General features: G+C 37.4%; 1 protein-coding gene across 3 annotated transcripts; it reads right to left on the bottom strand.

Moving 5' to 3' along the window:
• Window positions 1-39: 39 nt before the first annotated feature.
• On the bottom strand, window positions 40-11,236 carry LOC107036329 (solute carrier family 41 member 1). Of its 3 annotated transcripts, XM_015254263.1 has the most exons (11): window positions 11,032-11,236; window positions 10,526-10,753; window positions 7,596-7,715; window positions 7,418-7,504; window positions 6,084-6,371; window positions 4,777-4,997; window positions 4,248-4,572; window positions 2,787-3,081; window positions 2,497-2,702; window positions 1,824-1,972; window positions 40-1,013 (listed from the first exon to the last, which is right to left on the bottom strand). In XM_015254263.1, exons 5-11 carry the CDS (start codon window positions 6,367-6,369, stop codon window positions 825-827), a joined length of 1,671 nt encoding a protein of 556 aa, XP_015109749.1. In that variant the 5' UTR covers window positions 6,370-6,371; window positions 7,418-7,504; window positions 7,596-7,715; window positions 10,526-10,753; window positions 11,032-11,236; the 3' UTR covers window positions 40-824. The 3 variants fall into 3 exon arrangements, with proteins under 3 accessions (XP_015109749.1, XP_015109740.1, XP_015109757.1); XM_015254254.1 differs by lacking the exons at window positions 10,526-10,753; window positions 11,032-11,236 and adding an exon at window positions 9,681-9,921; XM_015254271.1 differs by lacking the exons at window positions 10,526-10,753; window positions 11,032-11,236 and adding an exon at window positions 7,909-7,981.
• Window positions 11,237-12,947: the final 1,711 nt, after the last annotated feature.

The following is a 12,947-nucleotide window of genomic DNA, read 5'->3' as shown; positions in this document are numbered from 1 at the left end:
ATTCTCATTATGGGAGACTAGAATATAAAAAGCCGTGTGTGCGATGTTTCCAATTTATTTTATTCAGAAAATATGAACAATCAAACCAATTGCAAATATCATATACAAATTACTCTTCTTGAATCGCTTTGTACATTCCGATTAGCATTCAAAATTATATACAAATGATTTAAAAAGTTAAAAGCGCTATATCTCATACTGTTCAATTTGAGACATCGGCATTTTCGAAGTGAATAAATTTCTTTCATTCTTTTTGGAGTTTAAACGTACGTACATCACATTTTTGCATTTAAAACAATAAAATAAATAGCGGATAGTGCATTACTCCCTCCTTGAGTATTGTATGCCAATGTATGAATATCCAGTTTTCTTATGACAACACGGGGAGAAGAATCTCGCAATCACTTCAGTATACTCCATTGAGTAGAAATAAAGAATCTCTTCCATACTGTTTTCATTTTTCACTTGAAATATTTCTGTTTCATTTTCATCGCTCTTGAATACATGAGTTAGACATCACAGATATTAAAAATATGAGTTTGAGCCAACTCTCCCCTCACTTCGTTCAACCGCCAGTGTCTCCCATTTATTTCGTTCTATCATGATTGTGACAAGTCGGAAATACTTTTTCTTCTCTAATACTTCAACTGTACTCGCTCCTTGAATATTTACACTGAAGATCAATTGTCCCTCATAATTTCCCCTCAAATATCTCAATGATCATCAAGTATAACGATATTGAATTGAATCTCCAATCAACGGGGCATTCTCCTCACGCCCTTCAGCCCCTCCTTAAATTCCCAATTGATCCCCCTTAAACCCCCTTAGGTCTTAACGTTGAAGGCATAAGGATAGCCAATCTCCTTGAGGAACCAGAAAGCTCCCCCCAAGAACATGGTACCTGTCAAGTCACCGAGTGCCGTTAAATACGGAATCGCCGAGTTGTCGGGGTCGATTTTGAACCTCCACATGGCATGGATTATTATGTGGGCCACATACAGCAGCAGCATTATCTGTGGAAGGTAAAATTCCGTGATTGACGGCAGTTAACAATATTATCCAGCGCACGGAGAGAAATGTTCAGGAAAAATTACAGGACTCACAATTCGCTCACCGATTACGGAATTGATTCAGAAAATTTAAGTGACGGTATCGTAATTTTTCAAAGGAGATTCAGATAAAAATTACGGAACGCTCTGAAAAAATTCCGTAATCGCTCCGGAATTACGGGAAAGATACGTAATTTTTATTTATTATTTTTCCCAATCGGATTTTGACCAATCAGAGCGCAGTATTTGAGGCTATCCGACGGTTTTATTTCGGATATTTCCTCTTAGCTTTTGAATATTTCGCAATAGTTCTTCATTTTTTTTACCTGAATATTTCGCAGTAGCTCTCCATTTTTTCGGCTCATTTCAAATAGAATCTTATATTTGACAGTCTATGGAAATCGAGTTATTCTATTAACATAATTTGTTCAAATTTTCCCCAATTCACCTCCTGATGTTGTCCACTGCACTCTGCTTGGCCAAAATCCGATTGGGAAAAATAATCCGACAAATACCCCTCGAGATTCAAAATTAATCGGGTATTTCCCTCAAGCTCCCCTGCAAACAAACCATCGTGCCAAGTTTTGCAGAAAAATCCCTCGCGCAAGAGCACGGGATTTTTTAAACCGCAAAACTTGACACCCTCATTTGTTTGCAACAAAGCTATCGGGAAATACCCGATAATTTTGAAGCTCTTGGGGTATTGCTACTGAATCTTTCTCTCCGTGCGGGTCTTTCATTGAAGGAACAAATTGATTGATTGACTTTACTCACTTGTGAAAATGCTACGATAACGTAAGACAACACGAAATAAACGTGCAATGTTGACTGCCGTTGTTCGATGTAATCGGCAGCGAATATGAATAGAATTTCTCCTACGACTCCCATGATGATCAGTAGTCTTGCAGTATTTGCGAATGGAACTGAGAAACATTACGATTTTCAATCGGCTTGCATGCAATTTATTTATTAGATAAAATGATTAAATATTCATTCTTTCATTCTTGAAATGAAAACTATTAAGTTGCAGCAAATTGCCTATAACTGATTAATTTTCATGATCTTTAGAATCGTAAAATACAACTCTGTTGGATGAAAAGTGCTAAAATTTTCGGTGCACTTTTTCAACATTTTTATCTCATTATAGATTTATTATTTTTACCGCATTCAGAATTCCCCGAATGCGTGAATTTTCAATCAATTGAGGATTTAAAAATGTGTTTAACGCAATTTTTTTTTGTTACTATTAATGCTTATAGAATAGTTAAACAAAAATTCAAAGTGTTCATTAATTTTATAATCAAATTGTTCCATTTCATTGGATTTCTAGTGAAAATTTTACATTTTCTCTAACAGTCAAGTCTAATATATTTCACCAAATTTTCACATCCGCCCGTAAAAAATGATGCTAAACTAACAGAATTCAGAAATTCATAATCATATTTACCTCCTTTCACTAGGGCTTTGAAAGGACTAATGAATACTTTGGTATACGGTGGTATAATTCCCATAATTGAAGTTTGATGAAGTGTAGTGGAGATTCTCGAAGCTTGAACTGAAACAAGATTACCACCTATGCCGTTGATTATAGGCTGGAAGATGACGAATCCGGAGAGCACATCAACTGCTTTACTCAGAATCAATCCTCCTAGTCTGTAACATAAACAATGCATGATTGCAATTCCCCATGGGGTGAAATTAATCGTGTGCATGAGGGCTGTGTAATATGACACTCACCCACTGATGAACAGGGCGGATAAGACTGGCACCCACCCAGACGTTAGAATGTTCCTTGTGTATTTATTCCTCAGGACGATGCATATCCAGATGGGTAGAACCAGCAGATAACCACCGATAATCAGATACAATATGAACACTTCTGCTTCCATACGAATAAATAGCTTCGACGCGATGATAGCTAGAACGCTCACAGACACGACATCGCCAAATGACGCTGCCAGAGGTGTTGCTAAATTGTCAGGGTTCATTTTCCATCTGTGGGCTGCCATGATCACCGCTATCATCACTAAATCTAGGGAATAAATGTTGCATTTATGAGTGTGAGATACACTCAACAAATCTCCTCAGGTGTTTTAGAAGAAATGAGGAGAGGTGCCAGCGTTTTTCAATCAATAGTTTTGTGTGACCCTAGTCTGGCTGTTAACGAGGCTTCTTAACTATTAATGCCGTTCATTAACTATTAATGAATCGTGTTAACCATTCGTTAACTATTAACGCCTTGTTAACAGCAACTAAATCGTTCCGCCTTTTCTATGCACCAAACGCGTCCCTGCGACTTAGTCACCTCCGCGGGGATTCCCCGCCGCGCTATTTGGGCTTTAGTGTTGCCAAATTCGCTCTACACCGCCCGGGCGCGTTTAGCGAGTTTCCGGCAACGTCGCGTCATCGGCAATTTCATATAACGTAGGAAAAAATAATTCATCTGTTCCAAATAATTTGTTTTCTTTGGAAATTTTGGGAAATATGTTGTTCTAAAAACTACTATAATTTTTTAGACACTTCTATTGACAAAGTCAATATTTTTTCAATTTTTCCGGCTAGCCAGTCAATTGTCATTAACGAAAAAGGACGCGCGGCGGGGTTGCCCTTCTAGGGTGACCAATCTAGGGTTAACACTGCGTTGGTCGCGCCGTAAGTGCCGCGCCGCACTAGCATAAAGATGATCTTGAAAGATCTAGGAAAAATTTAAAAAATCAAGAGTGATCTAGATCGTGTACTTGAAGAAGTCCCGTGAGATTTTTTATGTTCAGCGTTACCCTTAATTATCAATTCTCTAGCTACTTATGATATTTTTGGCGGATATTTTCATTTGTAGGGCTTCTGGACACTTCAAAATGAGATATCAAATTTTTTCAAAATTTTTTTGAAGCTTTACTGCAGTGTAATTTTAAAAACCGGAACAAGTGCGGCGCGATGCTCGTAGTGCGACGAACGAAATGTTAATGAATAAACAAAATTATGAGGAAAATGTTGAGGAGTTTGATTGCGGAGCCACTTCAACAATTAATTCCATACAGTAAACAACGATCACACGCCTCAATATTTTCTAGATACTGCCTATGACCCTTTACGAATCATCATTTAAAAATTATAGTTCTAGACCTTTCCTCGTGAAAAAAAAATACTGAGGAGATTCCTTAATGTCATGGAATATAAAATCAAGAATGTAGATTTTACCGAGAACGAAGCAGGAACTGGTTGCAGTACACAGACTGGAAGCCGTTACAAGTAGGGCATGATCCCAAATAAAAACCCCATTCATAGCTGCATGGGCAGCCGATGCAAATATTGAGACTATAATTGCCGCCACAATGGCCTGTATTTGTACAAGTGCCAAGTTGCCAATGACCATTTTCGCGATCTCCCGGCAACTGCTCATATTACCTAAATTAGCTTGAGTGCAAAGTCGTGATGCTAGACACATGTCCAGGTTGCCTTTGAGGCCCAAAAGTGATGGAACAAGGATGAACAGCTGTGAGACTTTAGTGAATACTTCCCATTTCTGAAATGAAATATAATGAGTTTATGTACGTGTACTTTTTAACCCATGTACCCCGGCGTTTTTATGGTTTCAACATGAGAAAGGTTTTAGTGGAGTAATTTTTTCTCCCCCGGGGGAGAGAAAGTTGTTACTGTCAATAAAGCCTGCTCAATAAACTTTATTTAGTATTGATATAAAACTTTTATTGGCGGAAAAAAAACTCACTTCAACGGTGCCTAGTACCAGGCCAGCTCCAATGGTACCAACACCAGCGATGAAGAATGGTACAGATACTTGAAGTGCAGTGTGTTGCCATCTTTCATCGAGAACACTTCGACCTCTTTCCAGGGGATTTTGTCCATTTGGAGATGCTGGATCGGGCTCTGAATTAGCCACTGATGAGATCGTCACTATTGAGCATCCACTCGACAGCGAACCATCCCCACCTAGAAGAGGTGTATAAATTTTCGGTTTCCGAGTGTAATTATTCATTGTGATGTCTACCGTTCATACGCGTGCATCGCAGTACGATTTAATGAGCACATGATGCGCTGCAAGGCTTGAAGATTATAACAACGTTGGAGCAATAACTCGAGGTTATCAGTTGAGAATAAAATATTCCACGCGTTATCAAAATGAAATGAATTTAAGTGACGATTGCGGTGTAGCTAACTTCAATCTGACGTCAGAATTTCTATTTCAATACCTTTCACTGGTCAATCATCAATTTTTTCGGTTGAATGAATTGAAAAAAAATCGGGAACATTCGTGGATTCACTCAGATTAATTTTTGCGAAGAGTTATTCCTTCCTTGGAGTCTATAAAACCGCAACGGTAGGAGGAAAAAAATGTGAATAAAATTAAAAAAATGTTTCTTTCTTAAACATTCACTCCTTATGAATAAGTCAGTGGAATTGTTTAAAATCTTCAGAAACCTTCCTTCTGGCATGAAATTATTTGTAAATTGTTTATGCAAAGAACCGTACTCTTTAAAAACTCCAGTTTTCCAATTATTATGTGAATCTTTCTGAAAACACGTACGAAAAAATTTATTTGACATTCTATTTTTTTGCGGCAATTCTATTAAAAAATATGTAACTTTCAAGTGCATTTTTTCAATAGATATTTGTTTGTAGAAAAATGTATACAGATGTTGATTTTTCCATGCAACTCATTCCATTGCGATTATTTCTGTAAGAAACTTCAAACAATAATTTTTGAAGTTTTTTTTCTTGGATTTTATAAATGCGAATCCAAAAAATGACGGGATAAAATTCCATAATCTTCAATAGAATTGGCACAAAAAATAGAATAGAATTTTCAAAAGCGCTAGGTTTTTCTATTGAATTTTTTCATCCGTGAACAGGTTATTTTATTTCTTCCACATTTTTAGAATGTTTTCTAACGTTTAAGTGATAAAACAATTGCAAAATGTCCGTTAACTCAGGGTCAAATGGGGCTCGAACGGGAACTCGGAACAGTCAAAAAGGGGAGAAGAATTTCAATGAAGAAAATTGACAATTGCAAAATACCGGCAGCTTTCTCCTTGCACTTTCCGGTCTTGGCATCATCCATTGGACTCTCCAAGTTTAATTGCTGTCCGTTACAATCGATCTGGTTGTAGGCAAGGGCGCAGCACTGATTGTTCTTCTTCTCGGATGGCATCCCGAGATTTGGAATGATTATCGTGTGTTTCAATGGAGCATCGATGGTATCGGTCACCAGATGCTCTGTGCTACTTTTCAATTGCAGATCGTTCTCCAACTCTTCTTCATCCACCAGCTTAGGGTCGTTTGTCGTGTGCGGTAATCTGACCATGTCTGAGGGTTCAACATAATATAACAAATTTTTGAAACATGCCGTGTCTCTTCCGAAAATATTTATCCTAACGACTATCATGATAATTTGGAATGTAATCTTAATGAAACTTTAATGTAATGTCGTGAGCCGCTTTTACGAAACTCATAATAATAAGATGCAATGGAGAAATGAATTTTTCGTTTGGACATTGAAGGCACGATGACTTTACAACTATTAGTTTCTAACAGGAAATCCAGAGCCGCACGAATTGTATACGAACGCACTTAACAGTGAATTATTTGTGGCAATGTCATAGCCACTTATTTTATGCATGCATGTGAAGAATATTATTTAGGACGCCGATAAGTTTACGACAATAGTTTACGGACTAGCGGTGGCAATAACAAACGGATGGACTACTACTTTGCCAGATATGCACGTAAAATGTAACCTTCGATTTTTGTGTAAAGGCGAAATTTTATCTCGCCGACACTCTTGAGAATTTTTTACTTGAATTTCGTATATTTTTTGGAAATTTCCAGTTTTACTGCGCATCTGGGGGATTGCCGCATTGCAAATTCACAATGTGATGAGAATATTGATAAAAACTTCAAATTTTAGTTCAATTCCATTGAATTCCATTGAATGATTCTGAACTTTGAAATTTGAGAATTTTTTCCGTACCAAATTGAATTTCATGTCGCTTTCCTGAAAATTACTATTGACCTGTCTTTTTGATTTCATGATTTGTTTTGCAACTGTAAATTTTTTCCAACTCTCCTAGGAAAATTTCCAAAACAATTCAAATTTTAAATCAGTCTTTTTAATTAATTCATAATTAGAGAATATTTCTACCTGTATTTTCCTGATTTCTATTGATTTTCAAGGAATAAGTGAACTGAAATTTACAGTTTCTATTGATTTTCCGATACAATTTTGAATGTTCAATGACGAAATTCCCTGAAATGCCAGTGAAACCACAATGTGATAAAATTTTCCTGAAATCTACCGCGTTGCCCGCAGTTTTTCTCGCATTATTAATGTCTCTCTAGCGATTATGTCATACCTGAGCTTGTGCGAAAGATGATTTCTAACAGGATCTACTTGCGGGAACTTCGTCTCGGCTTTCCCGACTACGGACAATCTGGTGGAGCTGGAAACATTCAAAAAAAAAAAATTGCCAATAAGAGATAAAAAAAATTGCGCAACAAATATTTCCGATGGAATGTCTTGATTGAACTCACCGAGGTCGGCGCTGATACTGATTGTAGAAATTACCAATGAGCGAGCATGTCCTTCCAGGTTTTACCTGTGACAAACTCGTCTCTGTTTCTCTTCTCCCTGCCAGCCTTAATCTGTTAAACCTAAAAATAAGAGTATCATTATCAATTGTCAATTACAATTTACTCAATGTCTGCAGATAATTGGAAACTCAATTGTAGTTGTTAGCGCTGTGGGAGGTCAAAAGTTGATCGCCCAATTGGATGGGAAAAAAATAATAACCGAGTGATGAAATTATCGACAATAGGGGGTAATTGAAAAGTTGGAAGCACTCACACTGCACAGTCCGCGAAATCATTGATCTTGTTTAATGCCCGTGGAATGTCGTGTCTCCGTGGGGCATGATAGCGCGATTGAAAAAATTCAACCAAATGACAATAATAAAGGGGGAGGAAAATAGTGTCTCTGTTATCTCCTGTGACGATTCGATATTGGTACCGGGGAATAAGTCATCGACAGGTGGTGGATTGGTTCAGAGCCTTATCGCTGTACTGGGAAACCGATTGGCGGTGGTTCAATCACCAGTTTTCAACTTGTTGAGCTAAACCCTAATAATCTCCCCATTCTAATGTATCCATGGCTTTGAATATGCATGTCATTCTTCGACATTTGAGGTATCATGCGGAAGCGTGTTGACATTATTAATTAATCATATGACTGGTTATTCCGTAACTGATCCGTAGACTGTTAGAAAATTACTCCTGGAATTTCAAGTGAGCAATCTTGACGTTTTTGATAACGATTAGTTCACGGGGAAGTACCACACGAATTATTGAATTAAGGGGAGACCCCACTGAAATTGCAAATTCGCAGGGGCCTTTATCGCTATTTTCAGGGCCATGTGAGGATGAATGTTATTGAGTGTTCTGAAAATTCAGGTAACTGTTGTTCTGAATTTTTAATTAATTGAATGCGATGCACAATTTTCATAATAAGTTTGAGAATTCGAACTGTCTGGGAAATATTAATAATCATCTGACTTGTAAAACTCAGTTTTATTGAATTTTAAAGATGAGTACGAAGATCGAGGGACGATTTGATATTAAAGTCCATTCAAATCAACATCATTGAAAAATCAGATATCATTTATTGCGAATTTTCAATCTATCGAGAGTGCAGTTTTAACTACAATGAGTTTGAGAATTCGAGCTCTCTGTGAAATGTTAATAATTATCTGACATGTAAAACTCAGTGACTGCAAAATTTTGAAATTCAGTGATGTTGTTACCAAACTCTAATTTCTAGGAATCTCGCCAAATTTCATTGACAAAGTCCCTGAAAATCAGAGCTTTCTTTCTCTGTAAAGATGAATAAAAAGTTAGACGAACGCTTTGATCTTAAATAGAATTAAACTTCACAGCATTGAATACTCGAATGTCGGGATTCTATGAATTTCCAGAAATTTCCAGCAGTCTAGGGTAGCGTTCCGTGAAGTTTAATCGCGTCCTCACAACGATTGCAAGTGCGAGAAATTATGCTTTTAACGGAAAGTGGATGGGACGTCATCGTCGCCCTTCCAACCGCTCGTGCGTAAACCCTAGTATCAGCGACACGACTAGACCTGTTTCCGCTGCTACGCGAAATTCAATACCTCCTAGGATCAGCGAAAAATTTATTTCTCGAGGCACTAAGGGTCTTGCCCGTCTCCAATGACAATGAGCGTGTGCGCGTGTCAATTCTTCATTGTTGCATTATTTTCACATTCCCGTCGTTCACTAAAAATATTGGTATCAAGTTCCTACTGTGGCCCCAGCGATGATTATCAAATGTATCGTTATTTTCCTTTCTTCGTTAATAGGGCGTCCATTACGAGATACCATCGTCAGCAAATTTACTAAAATAGAGATTAACATCTACCTCCGATGCTATTTTACCTATTTTTCTTCACTCATACAATGTTTGCGGACTTTGAACTAGTTGAAGAGTACTCGAGCATCAAAGCTCCCGTGCGATACAGAAATTTCATCACAAATCATAGAATAATGCAATTAAAAAAAAAATTTCATGCTGCGGAAATCATCCGATGATATTCATCAATAAATACTTACGAGATATGTAGCGCCAGTGTGTTGATTGTTCTCAAGTGAATCGTTAAAAAATAATCAAATATCACACAAATCACAATTTTCGAGATATCGCGGACCGTTTGAAATTCCAGAATTGAGAAATATACGACGGAATGAAGAATCCCGAAATGAAGTTATCGTAGAAAAAGAGACTAGCGCAAATGATTTCCGGCCAGTCGGCGATACTACGAAAAGACGACTTGGAGTAACGGCGAGTCGTGCGTTAGCTGCACGCGACCACACTTGACTGATAAAAAATGCCTCAGACTATTCTATGTAACTCCCCTGTAGCCTGAAATCATATGCACTATGAGGCGACACTTGGTGTCGGCGGAGACACGTGTGATACCACTGATAAAGGGAGTACGCGAGAGAGACAGAGAGAGTGACAGAGGAAAAGGTGAAGAAGAGGGGATGGGGTTTTTACGGAAGATGCCAAGGAGAATTGAGGATTTTTCCTGTCATTGAATTTAATAGAATCCGAATTTCATCCCATTACCAGTGAAATCGAACATGTGATTTCCCTCCTTCAACACATTATCAAGCTGATAGTAATGAATATAAGATGGCGGTTTATCTGACAATTTTCTAAGATCAATATTGTGATACGAGAAATCAAAAGCGGGATTTTCGATAAATTTCAAAGAGTGAATTACTAGTTGAGATAATGTGGATTTAATATCAATTCCGTTGATCTGTCCCTTGAACCAATTAATTTTCTCTCCGCCGTATTATTCACTCAGTCCGCTTACTGGACTCTGCGCAATCGTTTTTCTTCGGTGAATACGACAGTAGAAAATTACAGTTCTTAGGTTACATGCACTTACATATTCCCATCAGTACGAAATGCCGCTGGGATGATGATTGTAGTTCTCCTCCATTGTTGAAATTGTATTGTGGAATGATTGAACCATGCGAATGACTAGGCGATTCTGATGCGATACAGCAGAAGCAGAGGATCCGTTACAGCCGGACATCGACCATGTGAACCACTCGATACGCTCCACTCGATTTTCGATCATTATATCGAGAAATAATTTATATAACGAACTGTCCTGCAGTCCCAATCTCATTAATTATCAGCGATGATACAGATCAGCTGGCGATTCGACTGAGAATTCGTTCGTATCGGCACGAATTCGCAGTCGAATATCCCTGGGCTCTGCCATATCGGGTGTTTTGTACATAGCATTATGATGAGTCAATTTACGGAATAGGAAAATGTGAGGCCAGTCTATTTCACTGGGATAGACTGACTGTCGAGTTTGAATTTATTTGAGTGTCATCAACTGTCCGACACAAATATTAAATTAACAATGCTAAACGTGCTTACAAATTTATTCCATTGTACTTTCCTGGACGGTATCGTATCTTGTGACGCGGGGGGACTCCTCCATTGACATTAATCGCAGTGAGGTAAATAACTCAGAATGTTAACGACACAAATGCACTGACAAATATATTTCCACTGATAAATGGACACGATTTATGCGCCCGCCGACTTCAGGCGGGTTAACAACTGCTGGATACAAGGAGAAATCTTTTTAAAACTCTGTTCCCTCAATTTCCCAGTCGCTGGCACAATATTTACATCGATTGTATTGTGCCAGGTGATGAGTATTATTCGATACCTCGATAGACGGAAAATAGACGATACTTGGTCATGAGCTTCAATCATCTGATTGATGCAAACACTCGCATTTCGATCGGGGAAATATTTCTTTGATGCTATGAGTAATTTTTATTGTACACGCCGAGAAATCTGTAATCAAATTTACACTCGGTCAATTACTCGTAATTACGCATTTGAATAAAACTCTTTATCTGAAATTTCTGCTGGAAATGCATGAAGGAGTTCATTTATTTCGAAGAAATTTATCAGAATTGAGTGAATGTCTTTATTTGATTGAAATCAAGTTTATTTCAGCCAAATAAGACGTTTGTTTGGGTACACCTGAATTCCTGAAACAATGCAATCAAATAAATCCAATAAACGAGGATAATCTTTGCTTAAGATCCTAGATTATACAAATCTGTTTTTATATGTCTTTGAAAAAAGATATTTATTTCTGATTATATTTTCCTTTCAAAGATATTTTTAAAAATCATATATAATATATATAATATATATATATAATATATAATTATATATATATATATATAATTAGAAAATATCTTTTTTCAAAAAGATGAAAAAAAAATTGTATAATCTAGAATCTTCAGTAAAGATTATTAACTATTAAGACTCTGTTCTAGATACTAACTATCTTGTGACATAAAGCAATTATTTAGTGTGAAATAATATAATTGTAGCCGGAAAAAATCATGGTAGAAATGTGACATTAAACTATACAATCCTTTGATTGTTTATTGAAACAACCTGTCAAAAAAAACAACGAACCACTGACTTAATTATGCGCGAAGCGCGCAGTGCTTTTCTAGTTCTATAAAATTGAAAATAATAATCCTTCAGGTATAAATTCTGTAAAAATAATCTAATTTTCAAGGTAAATTTCCCTCCGAGTGTGAAATTGAGATCATTAGACTCTTTTGGGTACATGGAGATATCGTTGATCCACTTAATTGTGGGTAGATTCCACCAAGAATCCATATTTCTGCCTCACTTTATGTACTCGCAAAACTGCCAATCTGATAATTAGTTTATTACCCGGCAACACTAAACCACCGGGGGATTTCCATCTGTTTCATTTCAATCTCAGACGCAAAAAGGAAAGAAAAATCAGCAATTCTGAATCCCGAATGTACCTCAGATCAGAGACATTAATGCATTCCATGAATTCATTCCTCTTTTCGAAATCGGGGATTCATCTGTCACTGCGAGTACATGAGACGCATCGACAATGTGCAATTCTGCTGAATCCGTTGACTGCTGATGATCCTTGAGGGAATACCGAAAGGGAGTTCCCCCACGTCGATAATGACGTATTGGGAAGGAATAACAAAGAAATATCCATCTGACTTTGTTATCTCATCCCGCCGCCCCCCCCCCCTTTGTTCAGTTTAATATCTTCAAATCAATCAATCATGGTCAAAATTCCACTCCACGATTCAGCGGAAGGCGATGATGCTACTTCTCTAGCTGAATTATTTCTGTACTCTTGCCTCATATTGTTCATGGGTGGCGTAATGACAATAGTCGTTAACGGAAGCCACTGAGATTGTCACTACATTTGCGGTGATTACAAGAAGAAGGACGAATTGATTTATTTAATTGCGCGGAGAGAAATT

This window comes from Diachasma alloeum, unplaced genomic scaffold (genome assembly GCF_001412515.2).
Source record: "Diachasma alloeum isolate Michigan unplaced genomic scaffold, Dall2.0 Dall_scaffold_00176, whole genome shotgun sequence".
Taxonomy (NCBI): Eukaryota; Metazoa; Arthropoda; class Insecta; order Hymenoptera; family Braconidae; genus Diachasma; species Diachasma alloeum.
The sequence above is the reverse complement of the archived record's forward strand: the minus strand, read 5'-3'. Positions and strand labels throughout refer to the sequence as shown.